The 21,812-nt window shown below is 44.9% G+C and overlaps 1 protein-coding gene across 2 annotated transcripts in view; it reads right to left on the reverse strand.

The window, feature by feature from the left end:
* The window catches only part of LOC138962869 (uncharacterized), a 75,044-nt gene that overhangs the window by 2,487 nt on the left and 50,745 nt on the right, over positions 1 to 21,812 (reverse strand). For both annotated transcript variants that reach the window (XM_070334835.1, XM_070334834.1), the window contains exons 2-4: positions 7,696 to 8,495; positions 5,157 to 5,390; positions 1 to 3,584 (exon numbers count right to left, since the gene is read on the reverse strand). The exon at positions 1 to 3,584 is cut by the window's left edge and continues 2,487 nt beyond it. In XM_070334835.1, coding sequence (XP_070190936.1) covers positions 3,318 to 3,584; positions 5,157 to 5,390; positions 7,696 to 8,415 — 1,221 coding nt within the window. In that variant the 5' untranslated portion in view covers positions 8,416 to 8,495 and the 3' untranslated portion in view covers positions 1 to 3,317. The remainder of the gene's footprint in view (positions 3,585 to 5,156; positions 5,391 to 7,695; positions 8,496 to 21,812) is intronic.

Here is a 21,812-nt window from a genome sequence, read left to right on the forward strand (position 1 = left end):
TGCAATTAATTTTTTTTTAATCAGATTTGAATGGCAGGTAAGTAGTCAAGCAGGTTTGAAAGGACAAGGCTACGTGTGGGAGCGGACAAAGCGAGTGTCTATTTACACAAAGCTCACCAAACAGAACCCCTCACTCACTGTCACTGGGAGATATAGAAAGGGTAAAGCCAGATCGTCTGCCCTCCATTTTAAAATCGCTTCACTGTACACTGGAGCATCAAAACACGTCAGTGAATATAAATTACCCCTCCGACAAACACTGTCTCTTTTCTCCCCCTATTTGTACAGTTCGTGGCAAGTATCACACAACTCTCACTCAGGCTGTACGTTGCATAAGCACCGGCTGAAGTCGTCCCAAAATAAGGTCGAGATCTGTGTTTTCTAGTAACGAGACAGATGTGATTCTTATTTAGCTTGATAACTATGTACAGCATCGACATTCTATGTACAGGCATAAATATGAACATGTGTAAATATATCGAACATGTATCTAGTAATAACAGGAACAAATATATACACACATCTGAGCGAGCCAAGAATGTAAGTTATACAACCAATTGCATCTTGCGCCCATTATTTTCTTTAGTAAATAAAAAATAAAGCTTTCACAAAGACGCAGACAGAAAATCTCTACTGCAAGAAAATATGTGCTATATAATATATCTGATTCCACACAGCAAGAATGTCATAGAATTCAGCATATTTATAAAATTGGCCAGCTGTGCAACGCAATATTTTGTTGACACGCTCAAAACGTCACGTGGAAACCTACAAGCAAGCGTAGATGCATGATGATAAAGCACCGCCATATTTTAAATACGAACGTGAATATAAAAGAAGGAAAACAAAATTGAAGTAGTTGCGACAGCTGTGACTGCAATAAATTCCGTTTACATTTTACAGCGACATCCTGCTGCCGTTTGTCGCTTGCAGTATTGCAAGGATACAACTTCGTTTCACCTACATCCTGAAAGTGTCTTTCCCCGCTAATAGCATAAGACAGTGGCTTTAATATCCATGTTGTCTCCTCGGGGCCAAAACCCCTCCCCTCTTCCACCTTCATCTTCCCTACAAACGCCCTCCCAAACAAAAAACAAAAAACAAAACAAAACAAAAGAGGAAAAAACTCTTCAGGTTCTGTCTTCCGATGCACACCACACACAAAAAAATCGTGGGGAAAAAACAGATCAATATGGCAACGTCGCTTCAACGTGAATTATTTACAATCTCAGTCCTCTCAGGTGGACAGCAGGCAGAGAGGCACTTCGCTCAAATGTCTCGTTCACACTACAATGAATTTGCCCACGTAAAGCTAGAGTTGGCATTACGTAGGACTTGAAATAAGAAACTTATAAAATGCTCAACAGGCTTCTCGTGCTTCTTTGGTAGCCGAAGCACGAACCACTGCATTCTCGAAAAGGCGACTGCTTCTTTTCCTCCATTACAGAACTCCTTCGTCATTCGAAATCCTCTGTTCTCCAAGGCACAGAATTAACAGCAAAGCTGTATTTTTAAACACATCACCAAGCTGACTCACTAAACCACGTCATATCACTTGTACTGCATCCACGTCGTCCATTATAAATACATCCAGGAAAGAAGAACACTTCGGCCACCGCTGACACATCTGTGTTCTTCACATCTTCAGAACATCAGTCAGTCATCCATAATAGATCACAAATCCATTGATTTGAACAGGAGAACTTCTTTTACGCCCGTTGTAAGAAGAACACTGGCTCACGCAGAACACCTCCGTTGCACTCTAGGTAGAAGAAGAACCTGGCTATGTTCACAAGTGGATCTTCCATTCAAGTGTTCTGCCACGTTCAGGATACCCAGCTGAACAAACGCATCACAATGCTTCGTTCATGTCATCCACACCCAGCACCGAAAGTTTTAGATCCGCCTCTCAGATACACGTGAGGTATAAAGGTATGAAGCACTCCTCCACCGCCTTTCTGTTTCATCCAGGTAATCCGGAACAGCACTTTCCAACACAGTATGGCCAGGCAGCCACTGCAGCTTCAAGCCGGAAGGATTGAAGCTTGAAGCTGTCGAAAAATAGCACCAGTGATTCGTCTGTTGCCATCCATAGATTTAACTTCCTTACGTCTAAATTCTAAAGGTGAATTATTTTTGATGTGTCATCAACACTCATCTCCCAGAATTATCCAAACAGAAAGGAATGTTACGAGATCAAAGCCAGAAAAGCAAGAAATGCGCCCTCGCTTATCTCAAGGGGTATTTCCCTCACACTACACAGAAAAATAAGGAGAAGAGAATTTTGTGCTTCAGTAGGATCATCCTCATTCATAACGCGAAACGTCACAGGAGAGAAGAAGAAAAAAATCTTCTGTGCAAAGCCACAGCGCTTCTGTTTTGAAACTGTCCCCAAGAACTGACAACTTCAAGTAGAGCTCATCTTTCCCAACTGCTATTTCATCGCTGCCTTTTTGTTTCACCTACTACATGCTGTGGTCCAACACTGTCAACACATCCTTCTGTTCGAAATCACTCTGTTTCTGCTTCAAGCACGGCATCAACAATCATTCTCATACGCCCATATCCATTGGTGATAATGCTGCCCGTGTCTGAAATCCGTGTTATCATTTAGCCAAAAGTGTGACTCAGAGGAGCAAAACTCTGAGCACATTTAACAGACCTGCCCACATCTGGAGACAGCACACCAGCACTACTGGCCAGAAGACACCTGCCTGGGCATCAAGCTCTGAGGACCCGCTGCCAAACTGCAGAAGACAGCCAACGAGGTAAGGATATAACGTCCATGAACATCGAACTCAGAATAATACAAAGAAGAATTCAGGTGAAAGCATTTTTTCAGATCCGCTTGAAGAATGACGTCCACTGTATCAAGAATCCTTCTCATACGTCCACTTGGGATACTGTTGCCCCGTGTCTTAAATCCGTGTCATCATTCAGTCCAAAGCGTTTTTCAGATCCGCTTGAAGAATGAGGTCCACGGTATCAAGAATCATTCTCATACGTCCACTTGGGATACTGTTGCCCCGTGTCTTAAATCCGTGTCATTATTCAGTCCAAAGCGTTTTTCAGATCCGCTTGAAGAATGAGGTCCACGGTATCAAGAATCATTCTCATACGTCCACTTGTGATACTATTGCCCCGCGCGTGTCTTAAATCCGTTTAATCATTCAATCCAAAGTGATACTGCTTCCCCGAGTCTTAAATCCGTTTTATCATTCAATTCAAATTGTTTTTCAGATCCGTTTGAAGAATTCTGTCCAAAGCATTTTTAAGATTCATTGAAGAATGGCGTCCACTGAACCAACGCCCGACAGCTACACAGCGCTCTCGTCGTTGTCGATCTCCACCTCGTTGCTCTCTTGAACGTGGTACAGCTGCCCCGTGTCCTTCATCTGCTTGATGGCGTGCTTCAGCAGCGTCTCCTCCTGTCGTCGCACCATGTGCTCGATCTGGTCAGCCGTGTCCAGGAAGTCGAAGTGGTCAGCCCGCTCCCGGACCTTGATCTTGTGGTCCACCTCGATCACGTTCTTCCCCCGCAGGGCCATCAGCGGGGCGGTGTTCTTGGCCACGATTTTGCCCACCTGTAGAAGACAGAAGAGAAATGTGAGAAATGTGTTGTGTCACATTGATATTCATATATCTGCTTGGTGAAAACTGTGAGTGATGGAAATTCAAATTGATGTTGTCGCTATATCTGCGTGCGGATTGTGTGCTTTAGTAGAATCATCCTCGTTCATTACGCCAAACGTCACTGGAGAAAAGACCGCAACACGGTGGCCTAGTGGTAAGGCGTCCGCCCAGTGAGCGGGAGGTCGTGGGTTCGAACCCCGGCCGGGTCATACCTAAGACTTTAAAATTGGCAATCTAGTGGCTGCTCCGCCTGGCGTCTGGCATTATGGGGTTAGTGCTAGGACTGGTTGGTCGTGTGTCAGAATAATGTGACTGGGTGAGACATGAAGCCTGTGCTGCGACTTCTGTCTTGTGTGTGGCGCACGTTAAATGTCAAAGCAGCACCGCCCTGATATAACCCTTCGTGGTGGACTGGGCGTTAAGCAAACAAACAAACTGGCGAAAACAAACCCTCTCAAAGCCACAGCGCTTCTGTTTCGAAACTGTCACCAAATGTGGTTGTGTCACACTGATATTTATAAATGTGCTTGATGAAAACCGTGAGAGATAGCTTATTCAGTTGTCCGTATCATGCAAAGCAGTTAGGGTGCATACTGTATCTGTACAAGCTGGATACGAAGTACAAATCAAATGCATGACGCAAATTGGAAATCTTCTCCTTCTATCATTCTTGCAAGAATTGTCGGCTAAATGCGTCAAAGCCAATGATATGCCTTGAACAGTACTTTGGTAACTTGAGTTTCAGACGTATCATCATAAATGCATAACACTTATATTCACAAAATAAACTGACAGGTTTTGCTTTCTGATGGTAGTCTTGTCCGCGCGTCTTGTCCCTTTTTCTACAATATAGTAGAACCCGCCTTTCAAGACACCAGTAACTGGAGTGCATTCGACAACTACGAGGCTTAGTAGTGTGAAACTAGGACAATTAAAGATGTCTTTGTGACACTGTACTCAGGACGCGAAATACTCCAGTGATCTGGTTACAATCGCGCGAGTAAAACTGCCCTTTGAAATTCTGTAGCCAGCAGAGACCCCTGTGAAGTCCCTGTTTTATCGGACTGTTTGTTCATAGTCCCTGTGAATGTACCCCCATTTAAGACTCCCACCTTTATAAGACCTTTTGGGGCGGGGATGTAGCTCAGTCGGTAGCGCGCTGGATTTGTATCCAGTTGGCCGCTGTCAGCGTGAGTTCGTCCCCACGTTCGGCGAGAGATTTATTTCTCAGAGTCAACTTTGTGTGCAGACTCTCCTCGGTGTCCGAACACCCCATAGTGTACACGCAAGCACAAGACCAAGTGCGCACGAAAAAGATCCTGTAATCCATGTCAGAGTTCGGTGGGTTATAGAAACACGAAAATACCCAGCATGCTTCCTCCGAGAGCGGCGTATGGCTGCCTAAATGGCGGGGTAAAAACGGTCATACACGTAAAAGCCGTGGGAGTTTCAGCCCATGAACGAACAAACAAAATAAGACCTTTTGAGATCTTAAAAGGGGGGTCCCACTGTACCCCACCTACCTCTGCAAGCGCAAGCTGCTGGTTTTTGCTGGGGTCCACGTTGGGGAGAGCCTTCATGTCAGACGGCATGATGGCATTGGAGTCTAGCAGCTCGCGGTACGTGCACGGCACGCAGATGGTGGAGGAGTTGACCTTGGAGTAGAAGGTCGTCACCACTTTGCCCTGCTGCAGGCGGTAGAAGTAGTTGCTCCACGCGGTGGGTCGCTCGTGGCGGACTTGCAACTGGTTGTGTTCCTGAAACATGTCATGTCAGTCACTGCTTATTCGTGTTCTCTAGATAGGCCTCTTTAGTCGTATCGTGTCATTGCTTATTAATTTTCTCAAGAAGGGCCTGCTTGCAACGGGTTGTGTTCCTAAAACATGTCATGTCACTGGTTATTAATATTCTCAAGACGGGCCTATTTGCACCAGGTTCTGTTCCTGAAACATATCATGTCACTGCTTATTAATATTCTTAAGGTGGGCCTGATGTCGCCTCACATTGACAAAGTGTTTACAACTGGTTTTGTTCCTGAAACATATCATGTCACTGCTTATCAATGTTCTTTCTTTAGTTAACCGTTAGGTTTGATAAGAGCGAATTACCTTTGATAGACATTCAGCAATAATACAATACAAACAAATTCACAACTGGTCCATGTTAGGAGCCTCTGTCTGAGTGTAAGGATGCTTAAAGCGCATGTTAAATCCAGGTCAGATGTAAGGTTGATGATAATAACTGTTTGTAGGCGTTCGCAGGCTGAACTTCGCGAAAGGAAAGCCCTCTATTTGCAGACAATACAATTCTAATTTTCACCAATCACTCTTTTCTTTCGGAAGTCTATCCCCTGAGAAAGTTTACAGGTCGGCTACCGCAACACGGTGGCCTAGTGGTAAGGCGTCCGCCCAGTGAGCGGGAGGTCGTGGGTTCGAACCCCGGCCGGGTCATACCTAAGACTTTAAAATTGGCAATCTAGTGGCTGCTCCGCCTGGCGTCTGGCATTATGGGGTTATTGCTAGGACTGGTTGGTCCGGTGTCAGAATGTGACTGGGTGAGACATGAAGCCTGTGCTGCGACTTCTGTATTGTGTGTGGTGCACGTTAAATGTCAAAGCAGCACCGCCCTGATATCACCCTTCGTGGTGGACTGGGCGTTAAGCAAACAAACAAACAAAAAATACAGGCCAGCTATTTCTGTCCCTGCTTCGTCGAAGCTGCAGAGGTTGTTTTTTTCATAACTCTATTGTCCCATCGCTTCCTCCCAGTGGAAAGCTAGCAGCAACAGAGTCGCGCTACCCAGTTGTGTGCATGTTTAGGTGTAATCAGCCACTTGCATTCATGGCGGAATGACCGATGTCTTTTACGTGCCACAATAGTGACACGGTGTTGGAACATGGATACCGCCTCTGAGTCTGCACATACAGTTGACCCGTGTCTGACCCGGCCCGGATTCGAACCCGTGGCCCTAGGATCACAAGTCCGGTGCTGTACCCACTGAGCTACCGGAGCTCTGCAAAGTAAGTTGTTTTTTCCCCCGTTTTTTTCCTTGTTGAGCGTCCATCACGCCGTGATTACACTCAGTAACGGAAAGGTCAAGGGATGCATCATCACGCATCTCTCTCGGCCTTAATGTCGAGGTCAAGCAATAAATCATTGCGAGTTTGATGTGTCCTTAATTGCATTGGATCATCGCTGCAAGGTGAAGCAGGGGACACATGCCAAGCGATCATGGTTTGTCACCATCATATTTCACCTGTGTGAACTATTCCCCGGACACGACCGGCTGAAATACGCCAGACAGGTTTCATGTCATTACCATAAATGGCATTCGCTTCAGTGTTTGCATTGCATAGGCGATCTGCTTGAATTATCATACTGTGGGGATGAGACTTTTTACAAGTCAGATGATAAAGCATGCAGGTGAGAGGTTTGTTTAAAAATAAGAAACCCCTCCGCTTCTTCTTCCTCCTCCTCCACATCATCATCATCATCATCATCATCATCCGCATCTTCATCATCATCATCATCATCATCATCATCATCATCATCATCATCATCATCATCATCATCATCATCATCATCATCATCATCATCATCAACCGCTCCTGATCGTTTGAAACATCTTTTGCACACACAAAATGGTAACTTGGCTATGGCAATTAGTCACGATAAGCACACACATCCCATGGTTGGTAAACATTACACGTTCAGCCTGCTTGCGCAGTTTGATTTGTGTATGCTTTGGACATCTGAATAAAACACGTTGTTTAGTTTGGAGGAAGGAGCTGCCCATGAACTTCTCTTGCAGATTGACTGCTGATGCCGTCACTGTGCAAAATAAAAGTGTCAAAAGGTTGGATTCTATTCATGTACACTATATTCGTCCAAATAAATTTGCCAGCTTGGCAGAGATGACTTATGCTGTACCACATCTACGCTATCAAGGTGATCATACGTCAAAGGAAACGACATAAATCAATAGGTGTGACATTCACTCCCACCATCGACCCCAACAACAGATATTACAAGAAAAACCATGAACATTTTCACATCGACTCACCTGGATGACCCTCAAGGTGGGATGCGACTCCCGACACAGGTGACACAGAGTGTTGGTGTAGGTCATGCCCATGGAGCGAGACTGCACGCTCTCGTCCTTCAGGCGTCGCAGGTTCTGCTGGATGCCGTTGAACTTCTTCACGATCTCGCCGAAGTTGTTGAGCAAGGAGATCGGAGCTTCGTCCTGCGTCTCGCTGGGTAGACCCATGGAGGCCAAGGAGACGTCCTCCCCGCTGACCCCCAGGCGACACACCGGACAGTGGGCCCCCATGGCTCCTCCCACCGTATTCATGAACTTGCGGAGGCATTTGTGGCACAGAACGTGGCCACAGGGAAAGGTGTCGGGAGCCTGGTGGTGCTCCAGACTTCTCTCGTACTCCGTCTGTTCGTGCGGGTTGGAGTTGACGTCGTAGAGCTTCATAGCCGGGCTGGGCGGAGGGCTCTGAGCGAACTTGAAGGTCGGGCTGAGGATGGGGCTCACGTAGCCCGGAGTGGTGTAGCCCGAGTTATAGCCCGAGCTGAAGCTGTCGGGTCTCTGGCCCGAGCCCCGCGTGTAGCCTCCGTAAGCGCTGCCGAGGCTTGACGTGCTGGGGTACCTGCCCTGACCGTGACTGTCGATGTTGGAGGAGGTACTCGGGTAGCCCCCGTGGCTGTGTCTGTGGTTGCTGTGGTTGTGGCTGTGGTCGTCGAGGCTGGAGGTGCTGGGGTAGCGGTACGCCATGGTGGTGGTTGTGGTGGTTCTGGTGCTGGTGGGTGGTGGATTAGTGGGCAGTGGTTTTTAGTGTTGTGTGTGGTTCACACCTGTTGACAGAAAAGAATAACATATAGGTATATTGACTACTTACTCAGTTACTGTTCCTTTTTAGCATGCATGCACGTTCTTATAATAACCGGATACCTCCTTTTCTACCATCATTTTTAAGCCCAATTAAAAATTTGCTCCAGGGGCTTGCAACGTAGTACAATATATTACCTTACTGGGAGAATGCAAGTTTCCAGTACAAAGGACTTAACATTTCTTACTAAAATCTTGACTAAAATCTTTACAAAAATTGACTATATTCTATACAAGAAACACTTAACAAGGGTAAAAGGAGAAACAGAATCCGTTAGTCGCCTCTTACGACATGCTGGGGAGCATCGGGTAAATTCTTTCTCGTCCCAACCAATATGGAACTCCCCCTAGCCCGCGGGGGGTGTTCACTTAATCATGCTCCTCCCGTGACACTGCATACATCAACAATCCGCATCCGTCTACTACAATCTTATAACGAAAAGTTCACAGTAAGCAGTCTGTTAGCCGTAGGCGGCAGGGCAAGATGGATACGAAACACATTAATGCAGGACAAATCCGTTTGTGATGACACGGCAGACGACTCATTTACTCTAATACCAGTGCAATATAAACCGTTACCCGTAATTATCTCTGAAAGCTACCTCAAGACGCTGTTTAAACACTTCTAGACAAGAGTAGCGTTACAGCAAAGTATCCAATCCCCCAACGCGAGGCCTCGACCCAAGGAAGGCAGCCCATTGTAAACACATCGAAGCGCAGAAGGCCTTCCTGTCAGATAGAAGACAGATGACAAACCCTGTACTTGTCACGCACGCACCTCGTATAATGTAGCCGATATCTGACGACCGAACTGTCACTCAACACTAAACAACAGGTAACTTGGATATCGACATCACTGCACGGTAAGATGTAGACAAACTCCTGTTCTTAAAGCGATTCCGGGAAAATTAGTTTGAGAAAATACAACACTGACCATGGTCAAGCTTGACATCTAGGCCTCCATTAGGACACTGAATGGAACTGCACTTAATTACTACAATATTCCATCAGGTCTACTCAAAATGCTGCATAAACACTACTTAGACGAGAGGAAAGTGTCTGCAAAGTCTCGCTTCCCGACGATTCCTTGGCTCAAGGATGGGCAAGTAATTGTATTTAGTAATTCACTCAACTCCCAAACCAGGCCACACAGTCACACACACAAAAAAAGACAAGTCGCGTAAGGCGAAAATACAATATTTAGTCAAGTAGCTGTCGAACTCACAGAATGAAACTGAACGCAACGCAACGCAGCAAGACCGTATACTCGTAGCATCGTCACTCCACCGCCCGTGGCAAAGGCAGTGCCCGTGGAATTGACAAGAAGAGCGGGGTATTCGTTGCGCTGAGAAGGATAGCACGCTTTTCTGTACCTCTCTTCGTTTTAACTTTCTGAGCGTGTTTTTAATCCAAACATATCATATCTATATATTTTTGGAATCAGGAACCGACAAGGAATAAGATGAAAGTGTTTTTAAATTGATTTCGAAAAAAACATTTTGATAATAATTTTTATATATTTAATTTTCAGAGCTTGTTTTTAATCCGAATATAACATATTTATATGTTTTTGGAATCAGCAAATGATGGAAAATAAGATAAACGTAAATTTGGATCGTTTTATAAATTTTTATTTTTTTTTACAATTTTCAGATTTTTAATGACCAAAGTCATTAATTAATTTTTAAGCCACCAAGCTGAAATGCAATACCGAACCCCGGGCTTCGTCGAAGATTACTTGACCAAAATTTCAACCAATTTGGTTGAAAAATGAGGGCGTGACAGTGCCGCCTCAACTTTCACGAAAAGCCGGATATGACGTCATCAAAGACATTTATCAAGAAAATGAAAAAAACGTTCGGGGATTTCATACCCAGGAACTCTCATGTCAAATTTCATAAAGATCGGTCCAGTAGTTTAGTCTGAATCGCTCTACACACACACACACACACACGCACGCACACACGCACATACACCACGACCCTCGTTTCGATTCCCCCTCGATGTTAAAATATTTAGTCAAAACTTGACTAAATATAAAAAAAAAAGCGGATTGCCCGATCAGAAGATCGAGAGTAATTAATGTACCAAGGCCAGTCTAAGCTAGTACATTGATCCCCATCCAGACAAGCTTGGTAGCCAGAGCACGTAACGGACTGTTTCTTGGACAAGATGGTACGTGATGACACATCCACATTGTTTCAATCACTAGCAGAGGTGTATACATACAAAACTCCCCCACAATCCGATAGGACTATATAGAGTTACTCCAAGTCCCAATTCCCTCTGTGTCCTTAGGTCAGGCGTCAGAAGGAATGTTTATTCATTATATTTAGTCAAGTTTTGACTAAATATTTTAACGTAGAGGGGGGAATCGAGACGAGGGTCGTGATGTATGTGTGTGTGTGTGTGTGTGTGTGTGTGTGTGTCTGTCTGTCTGTCTGTGTGTGTGTGTGTAGAGCGATTCAGACTAAACTACTGGACCGATCTTTATGAAATTTGACATGAGAGTTCCTGGGTATGAAATCCCCGAACGTTTGTTTCATTTTTTTGATAAATGTCTTTGATGACGTCATATCCGGCTTTTCGTGAAAGTTGAGGCGGCACTGTCACGCCCTTATTTTTCAACCAAATTGGTTGAAATTTTGGTCAAGTAATCTTCGACGAAGCCCGGACTTCGGTCTTGCATTTCAGCTTGGTGGCTTAAAAATTAATTGATGACTTTGGTCATTAAAAATCTGAAAATTGTAAAAAAAACCAAATGTTTTATAAAACGATCCCCATTTACGTTCATCTTATTCTCCATCATTTGCTGATTCCAAAAACATATAAATATGTTATATTTGGATTAAAAACAAGCTCTGAAAATTAAAAATATAAAAATTATTATCAAAATTAAATTGTCGAAATCAATTTAAAAACACTTTCATCTTATTTCTTGTCGGTTCCTGATTCCAAAAACATATAGATATGATATGTTTGGATTAAAAACACGCTCAGAAAGTTAAAACGAAGAGAGGTACAGAAAAGCGTGCTATCCTTCTCAGCGCAAGTACTACCCCGCTCTTCTTGTCAATTTCACTGCCTTTGCCGTGCGCGGTGGACTGACGAGGCTACGAGTATACGGTCTTGCTGCGTTGCATTGCGTTCAGTTTCATTCTGTGAGTTCGACAGCTACTTGACTAAATGTTGTATTTTCGCCTTACGCGACTTGTTTTTCTTTGTTCATGGGCTGAAACTCCCACGATCTTGTACGTGTATGACCGTTTTTACCCCGCCATTCAGGCAGCCATACGCCGCTTTCGGTGGATTTCAGAAGGTCAAACCGTCACATAAAACACAATTCGATGGAGCCGCTCCTAGGCATAGATATCCATATGTATCACCAGGCGGGTGATGCAAGTTAGGAGTAGCAATGGATTTTCGTGCAGACACAATAAGATCTATGACATACACATGCTCAAATGTCTGCATACATTAGTTTGATTGATTAGAACTGATCGCAAAGCCAACTGAAGCACCTTCGTCACAATGACTCGGGGGGGGGGGGGGGGATGTAATAATTATATCGCACGGTCACACTACACGTAAAAACTTCTGGCGGTTGGTTCTCGTTTCCTTGCAAGTCGTTGGCTCAGACAGGATGGAGAACCATTGTTATCAATAATGTTCTTAGAAAACCATACTGTCACATAAAACACCACATTAAAAACAGTCCGAGACATAGATTCCCATAGTACCATCAAAAACGCACTGTCGTAGACGAGATTACACGAAAAATGTACAAACATTAATGACTGTCTGAACAAATTAGTTCGATTGACTAAAAACAACGTCAAACCCAAATCACCATTGTCAGACTCAAAAACAGAAGGACCGTTACGGCTAATTCTCAATTCCCTGTGAGTCCTTGGCATCAACAGGATAGAGAGGCACTGTACTCATCATCTTCCCAGAATGCCATTCTGTCACATAAAACACAAACAGCAGAGCCGGTCTCAAGCGGGGGATCCATAGAATAATAACCACGATGGCGCGCGGCCAACGAGCTTGGTCAATAGACTTAAAAGGGCTGATGGTAATTAATTGGGCAAAATCTATTAGTAGAGTTAAACGAATAATGATAGGCTACTGTTGGTTCGACATTGAAAAATAACTGACGTTTCTGAGAAAGGGGGTGGTGATAATTATTAAAATGTGCGAATCATGGAGTAGGGTTAAACGAATAATGATAGGCTACTGTTGGTTCCACCGTGAAAAGTAACTGACGCTTCTTTAAAAGGGGTTGATGATACATTATTCAAATGTGCAAATCATGGAGTAGAGTTAATCGAATAATGATAGGCTAATGTTGGTTCGACCGTAACAAATAACAAAACGCCTCCGCACCATGCAAAAGATCAATACAATCTGTTCTGGTTGATTTGTTACAACACTCCCTGCAAACAACCGGCCCTTGTTTCAGTGCCCAGGACCGGGAGGATCTATTCTAAAACCCAAACTTAAACTCTTGTAAGATTAGAACTAACTGTACCGATTACTGTTGAAACACAGACTACAATCGCTGGAGGAGGTAGTATAGTTATACAGAAAAGATGGAAATATTACAAGTAAGCAAATACACATGAAAGCACAGAACAGCAGGATGTGGCCTCCAGTGAACTGTATCGACCCGGCTTATAGTTTACACATACCGTACGTACACACACTCGTTATATCCTCCGGCGAAGTGGACTTAATTCGGTTAGACAGAAATCACAGGTTATCCGGCCGACTCATAATCCTGACAGGTACGCGCTGTTTATGTTTGTGTCACACTTTTGACAGCTGACCACGCCTACTTCTGCCCGGTCATCTGAGGGCTGTACAAGACCAGCCTACGATCATATTCAACACTGACAAGTTGTAAGGAGTGTACGCCTTACCCCCACCCCACCCCAACCCAACCCACCACCTTTTCTTTCTTCTCCCCTTCTTGCTCTCTGCATTATTTCTTTGGGCTCTGTCTGTGTGTGTGTGTGTGTGTGTGTGTGTGTGTGTGTGTGTGTGTGTGTGTGTGTGTGTGTCTCTCTCTCTCTGTCTCTCTGTCTGTCTCTGTCTGTCTGTCTGTCTGTCTGTCTGTCTGTCTGTCTGTCTGTCTGTCTGTCTGTCTGTCTGTCTGTCTGTCTCTCTCTCTCTCTCTCTCTCTCTCTCTCTCTCTCTCTCTCTCTCTCTCTCTCTCTCTTGCTTTTGTTGTTTCTTTTTATGCACAATGGACGCCGTTTGAATTAATGAAATGCTAATTTCTGATGATGATTTGTATCACACAAACACACACACACACACACACACATACACACACACACACACACACACATACACACACACACACACACACACACACACACAAATTTACACACACATTTACACACAAATAAATACTAACATTACACGTCAAGTCTCAACGTAAAGATGCAAACGCTTCGTAATTGTATGAAGTAAACCAACAAAAAGACTGCATTTTTTTTAACATAAGTGAAACATCTGGACAGGAAACACTCACTGACCTATATCAGAGAAGAAGACAAACGCACCACGGACACGTCCAGCTGAGAGAAGAACAATGGCAACCGACAAACTCCCTTCTATTTCCTCCCAAAGGACAGCGTTTTGTGTCCATGAAAGATCTATATAAACCTCTACGGCCACTGCCTAATCCCATTATTCTCGTATTTGTCGAGTCTACCTCTTTTTTTCTTCCGGGAACGTCTAAAATCGGACTCAGCGCAGGCGGAGATATATATTATGTCTTCCCCTCACACAGCCACCTCTACCTACGCAAACAAATATCCCCCGCACATACACACACACACACACTTGCATACAAAAATAAAAAACCAACACCCCCCCCCCCCCCAACCACTGCACCTTACTTACACCCGCCACCCCACCCGTACCCCATACTCTCTCACACACACACAGTACACATACACACAAACACACACACAAACACACACACACGCACACACAAACAAACACACACACACACACACACACACACACACACACACACACACCACCCTCAACTGCAACCCCACTGTCTCGCCAGCCCAATTTTCGGCCGGCAAGCAAACATCGATATTATAGATCGGCTCTTGCTTTTCTGCATTTACAAGGTCAAACGAGGAACGGAGGCAGCGTGTTTTCATGGGAGGATGAGCACCGTTCCGACGCCAGACAGACGCGATCGAGGAATAATACTTAAAGACCTGTCGATGACTCGCTAGTGTGACTCACTGACCTGACGAACTCTGTGCTTTTTGAAGTCAACATCCCAGACACGAATATATGCGATTTAAAAGATAAAAACTTGCATCTCAATTACTACGGCTGGAGGAGGTAGTATATACAAAAACAAAAAAATCTATTATTTTAGGTGCATGTCTATTTCATCTGGCAGGTCTTGGTAACAAGGAACTCATGCAAAAATTAAAGGAAGGAAAAAGAAAGGAAAAGTAAGTGGTAGCTGTGTGGTAGCACCGTACTGTGTGACAGTTGGCTTTCTCCAGGGAGTAAGCAACCCGAATTTCCACGAAGGAAATTGTTTTTTTGTTTTTTTTGCTTAACGCCCAGCCGACCACGAAGGGCCATATCAGGGCGGTGCTGCTTTCACATATAACGTGCGCCACACACAAGACAGAAGTCGCAGCACAGGCTTCATGTCTCACCCAGTCACATTATTCTGACACCGGACCAACCAGTCCTAGCACTAACCCCATAATGCCAGACGCCAGGCGGAGCAGCCACTAGATTGCCAATTTTAAAGTCTTAGGTATGACCCGGCCGGGGTTCGAACCCACGACCTCCCGATCACGGGGCGGACGCCTTACCACAAGGCCAACCGTGCCGGTTCCACGAAGGAAACCTCAGAGTCATAGGACTATTATACGAAATCACATTCAATTACATTACTCGCTTCAAGAGCCGCTTTCGATCATTTTCACATACCAGAATGAATATGGGGTATTTCATTGTCCTTAAAACTGATTGCTATGGTTTCTCCAATTTTGCTCGGATGACACAATAACCGATTACGATCAAGTGCATCTGGACACAACTTATTGAATATAAAGTTTCCATTCTTTGCTTTTGCATGCTCTGACTCCAATAAATGGGTTACAACCATTTCTAGTTCTACGGATTTCTATGTTAAGTGATACTATCATTCCAATCGTAAAGTGGCACAATAAAATGTTGGGAGCACTCTTAACGGTTAGACTCCCTTTGAAAGCACCATAACTTTGATTAACTGCAAAGGTTCCAGTCTCTGTCATCCCTCAAACACAAACGGGAAAGATCTGAGTCAACAGGCACGACCGGCTGGGGGTGGGCTGGGGGGGGGGGGGGGGGGAGGGGAGTGGAAGTACTGTATGAGTCAGTAGACATATATAGATCCTCTGAGTCATCATTCACTTATGGTCTCATCGATAAAATCACCCAAAATGGATGCAGGAGGGTTAGGCAGAATGAATGGTCTGAGCGGGTGAAGCTGAGCGCTGGAAAGCTAAGGATACGGCGTAGTGGCGTGCAGTAGAAGAGTACTACTTTTTTGTTCCAAAGCAAAGACACATTACATGAAATCTTTCATGGTAATACAGGAAAGGCTCTTTCGCTGCATACTGAAGAAACGGCTATGTCGTTGAACATTGCAAAAAGAGGCCATGTCGTTATATTCTAAAGCGAAAGCCCTATTAGGGTACACAACAGGTTAATATGTTGTTAGGACACATCACGGGAATGTCTTCACTACAGGAAAGGCTGTGTCATGATATACAAAAGAGAAATTGTCAGCCGCAGTATACTAAAGAAAAGGTTCTGTCGTGATGCATTACATAACAAGAAATTCCTCCGAGGTAGGAAAAACACCCCCGTCCTCAGCATTCTCACTGCCACCAACTGAGCAGGCACTGCTACCAAGTGTGGTTATTTCCCTTTGACCATTAATATGTCCCTCTATAAGTCCTTGTAGAATCTTAATCCACCAATAAATCCCTAACCGTGTGTTTGACTGGTCCCAATTTTTGTAAGGACCGTCTGAGGAATGTATAGAACCTGTTCACCAAGTTTGGTGACGATCGGTCCGTTCATTCTTGAGATCTATATGCGAACACAAACAAACAAACAAACAAACAAACACATCGAGCGAAACCTATACACACCCCTATACCGGGGGTGTAAAAAGCACTATAATTGACACGGCAGACTTCATGGAAGGCTATGTCGTGTTACACTCAAAAAGGAAAGGCTTCGTCATAATACATCACACAAAAGGCTCTTTCATATATATACAACAGGAAATGCACTGACATGACACACTAGAGGAAAGACGGACTCGAACAGGGAGGGAGGTGTTGGGTAAAACTTTGAGAGGTGGGGAATATTATGTAGGCGGATATGATGAGTGTGAAATGAAGTTGTATGAGGGTGTTGCTGTAGTGTATGTAGATGGGGGCAGGCAGGAAATTGGCTTGTTGAATGCGTGTGCTTTCCTTTGAGTGGACGTAAGGCAGCAACACAGTTCAAAACCCAGTTATTTGACCAGGAATACTGAAAATGTCACAAAACGTGAGGTTCATCACATAACTGTTACAACGTTCCCTTCCCTGCAATTCTCAAGTTGGCTAAATGTTATGTGGGCTCTCTTTTCAGTGAAACCTACATCGGTCAGATTTGGGAGGGAGGCCTACTGCGTTTGTCGCATTCGGTCCTGAAATGATACAAACCTTCCTGATTTTGAGACAGTGGATGACCCTCCTACATTCAAAGGGCATACACGATCAATCTTGCAAATGAGCTAGAAATACTTCTCTGGGAGTAAAAATACATGTTCATTTATTAAACAGGTTACAAAAGCCGATGCCAAGCGGTCTAGTCTCCCGGACTTTACGAGTGCAAAGATGTTCATTGAAAATTGTGCGCCAGACGGCGTGAGATTGAATTTGGGTGCTACTGGATCCAGAATCTGACTGTACCACCTGCGTCGACAATTCGTCGGGTTATCGTCAAGACTAACATTCCTTTTAAAGTCGATAGAGTGTAAATCTCCGTCACTTTTGAACACTGAGTACCATTTGCGTAATGTAAATGACCTTTATGCACCGGACAACAATGAAACACAGTTTCAGAACAAATATCTCCCTCTGGGGCAGTGTTATCTTGTCAACCTTCGCCAGTTTGCCACCATCGTAGACGTTTGATTGATCATCTAACCTCTGTGGCACTCAAGGGAGCACTTGAGGACCAAGGCTGAGGTGTGAGAAGCGAAACTGGGTGCCACCCAAAATAAATGGTAGGGGAAGGGCTCCTAATATGGACCACTTTATGTTTCATGCTAATAACTAGCTTGTTTTCTTGTGAAGAAGTTTCATTTTGTGTTTGGTAGTCCTTCTCTCTTAGGTGAACCGTTAGGCCTAATTAGAGTGAAATAGCTTTGATAGACATTCAGCAAAAATTAAATACAGAAAAAAATCACAAATGGTCCATATTAGGAGCCTGGGCAGAGTGTGACATAGCCACCTGCGTTACCATTACGTCGACATAAGCAACCCTGTGGGCACGTGGTCTTCTGGAACCAAGGTTAATACATCTCTGTTTGAAACTCGATCATTAAGTGCAACCTGCATAGGCCTTTTAATTCTAGAATCAATGCTGCGCCGCTGTGATGTTTTTACCACCACGAAGGGAGTGTTCAACATTCTTACATGCACATCCCTTTGCTGCTTTGTACAAGTGCCAGCCGTGATAACTTTGGACTTGTCAACCCACACATCGTCTTTTCATCAGTAGAACCAACGCGGCACAGCTTTAACCCTTCTAGCACCATTTTAAAACTGTCACCACAAACATGATCCCGCTGGTGTAATAACATCGTGTTCATTTTGCCACCATGATAGAGGCCAGACCAGAACCAACGCGGTACAGCCTTTGCCTTCTATCACTATTCAAAAGCTTTCACCACAAACATCTCCCTATGGTGGAATGAAAACGTGTTCTTTTTGCCACCAGGGTAGACGGTCCAGTCTGTTTCATCGTATTGAAAACCAAGGGACCTGGTAAATGTAAACCAAGGCCAGACGCTTGCGGCAAGATCCCAATCCACCACGGTAGACGTCCCATCCATCACTGGCCTAGTGTTTGTTTCACTGTACGAAGAACCAAAGGACTCGGTATACCAAGGCCAGACGCTTGCGGTATAATGCCAATCCACCACGGTAGACGTCTCATCCATCACTGGCCTAGTGTTTGTTTCACTGTACGAAGAACCAAAGGACCCGGTATACCAAGGCCAGACATTTGCGGCATGATGCCAATCTCCAGTTACCGTCGACTGCATCTATATTGCGGTCTGCCCTTATTCGATACAGACCCATTTTCTGTAGTATTTGAGGGCCAAGGGGCCAAGGGACCTAGATACCAAGACCAGACATTTGCGGCATGATGCCAAACTCCAGTCCCCGTCGATTGCATCTATATTGCGTTCTGCCCTTACACTGTTCGATGCTGGCCCATGTTTCGTGGTATTGGTTTCCCCAAAACCCTTCCTGTCTCGTATACACTTCCTTAAAGTGGCAGTATCCCTCAACTAAAAATATGTTTCAATTGCACACAAACCATCTCCTTTTCTTCTATTCGAACGTATTCTGTTTTCAGTGATACTTTCTTATTCACATAATCAAGGCGACTTTCCAATGCAACTTAATATTGCTTTTAGTGCATGTAGCTGGATACAACGGAGAGTCGATCAGTCAACACAGGGCAAGTTACTCTCATGCGGGGAAAATCAGGTCATGGGATTATTGGGCTCCACCAGACGCCGCTTTCCGTTCATGTGATCGAGAAACGTCCATTGATTTACAGTTTGTCGGGAGCAGGAGGGGAGGGGGGGGGTGAGATGAGTACAAGGGAGCCAGTGTATCGGTAAGGGGTCAAAATGTCGAAGCAGTGATAGTTTATTTTCATTCTAGGTTTTCCGCCAATGTTCTGCTTTCGCTCAATGCATGCAAACATTTAAAAATAAAACTACTGAAAGGTGAGGAAGGGGGTGCGGCGGTGGTGGTTGGTTGGAGGTGTGGGGCAACACACACACGCACACACAACCACACTCACACACAACCACACTCACACACAACCATACACACACACACACACACACACACACAACCACACTCAACCACACACACACACACAACCACACTCACACACAACCACACACACACACACAACCACACTCAACCACACACACACACAACCACACTCACACACAACCACACACACACAACCACACTCACACACAACCACACACACACACACACAACCACACTCACACACAACCACACACACACACAACCACACACACAACCACACTCTAACACACACACTCACACACAACCACACACACACAACCACACTCACACGCAACCACACTCACACACGCACACACAACCACACTCACACACAACCACACTCACACACAACCATACACACACACACACACACACACTCACACACAACCACACTCACACAACCACACACACACAACCACACTCACACACAACCACACTCACACACCGGCAACCACACACACAACCACACACACACACACACACACACACACACACACACACACACACACACTCACTCACTGACGTATACTCGCCAGACTCCCAACACCTCATGTCTTATTCCTCCCTGCCTTCAGACAGCTGTTTGCTTGCTTCCACTTCTCCAGTCTAGCCTCGCTTCTTCCTCCTCTCTTGTCCTCCTTCCCTTGGACTTCCCCAAAATAACCAAACTACTAGCCAAGGGCGAGTTCCAGTACTTCCTAGGTCAACTTTGCCCGCATTCGCCACGTAGAATCCTTTGACTAATCCGTCGTGAACGAAACCAAGCAGGCTGTTCTGTGTCTCCTCTGACCTTACTTCCAGCCGTGCTGATTCCTGCACTGTTTACTGTTTGTATGCGTTCGGAATGACCACTAAATATTTCCTCACTCCCTTAATATGGACTCTGTCAAAATCTTCTTCTTTTTTTAAAAGAAGAAAAAAAGGGCTGTTGGTGAGAAAAACAATGCTGAATAACAAGAGAATTCTGTATTCACCCAGGCAAGGACAGCACACAATACAGGCAAGGACAGCACACAATACAAACGTCACATTTTTCGCTCACGGAGGCTTCTTCGTGAATAAAATATCCAAAAATCAAATAATTATACCGGTATTTGTTCAAATATCAAACTCCAATTATCTGCCCTTTTACCCACTGTCTTTGTCTCTCAAGACAATCTTCCAGTCTATGACTCTCCCATGACACTCCTAGCGTCACACTGTCTATAGGCGGTCCTTATAGTTGAGCCCAAAGTCGACTTCGCGAAGCATACGCGAAGTCTTTTACCTAAAACTCAGTGCTAAAGCTCCGTGTGGCCAGCTCCGCGAAGTATACTTCACGCAGTCGACTTGGCCCAGTTAAGGACAGGCTTCAGACTCTCCCATGACACTCTCAAGGCGGTCCTAATTGATCCCGAAGTCGACTTCGCGAAGGCTGCGCGAAGTCCGTTTACCAAAACCTTAATGCTAAAGCTTCGTGCGGCCACCTTCGCGAAGTGTGCTTCGCGTAGTCAACTTCGCCCAGTTAAGGACAGGCTTTAGACTCTTCAAAGTCGCACTGTCTATGACTCCGCCAGAGTCAGACTACACTAGGATGCCTTCTTCCTGCCTTCCCAGAGATCGCTTTCACGCTAATCGAGGCGAAATCCTTGGACTAATCCGGCACAAACCAACACGAGTGGACATTTCCGTGACTCTTTATCAGGTCTTCCTCTTCTTCCTCCCGTGCTGATTCTGAAGCTTTGAGAACTACAGTAGGACATGTTTGTAAGGACTACCCAAGGGACCGACCAAAAGTGGTCGTTATATATCAATCAATCAATCAATCAATCAATGAGGCTTATATCGCGCATATTCCGTGGGTACAGTTCTAGGCGCTCTGCAGTGATGCCGTGTGAGATGAAATTTTATACGGCCAGTAGATTGCAGCCATTTCGGCGCATATTTACCTTTCACGGCCTATTATTCCAAGTCACACGGGTATAGGTAGACAATTATTAACTGTGCCTAAGCAATTTTTGCCAGGAAAGACCCTTTTGTCAATCGTGGGATCTTTAACGTGCACACCCAATGTAGTGTACACGGGGGGAGGTTCGGACACCGAAGAGAGTCTGCACACAAATTTGACTCTGAAATAAATTT

This window comes from Littorina saxatilis, linkage group LG3, assembly GCF_037325665.1.
Source record: "Littorina saxatilis isolate snail1 linkage group LG3, US_GU_Lsax_2.0, whole genome shotgun sequence".
Classification (NCBI taxonomy): Eukaryota; Metazoa; Mollusca; class Gastropoda; order Littorinimorpha; family Littorinidae; genus Littorina; species Littorina saxatilis.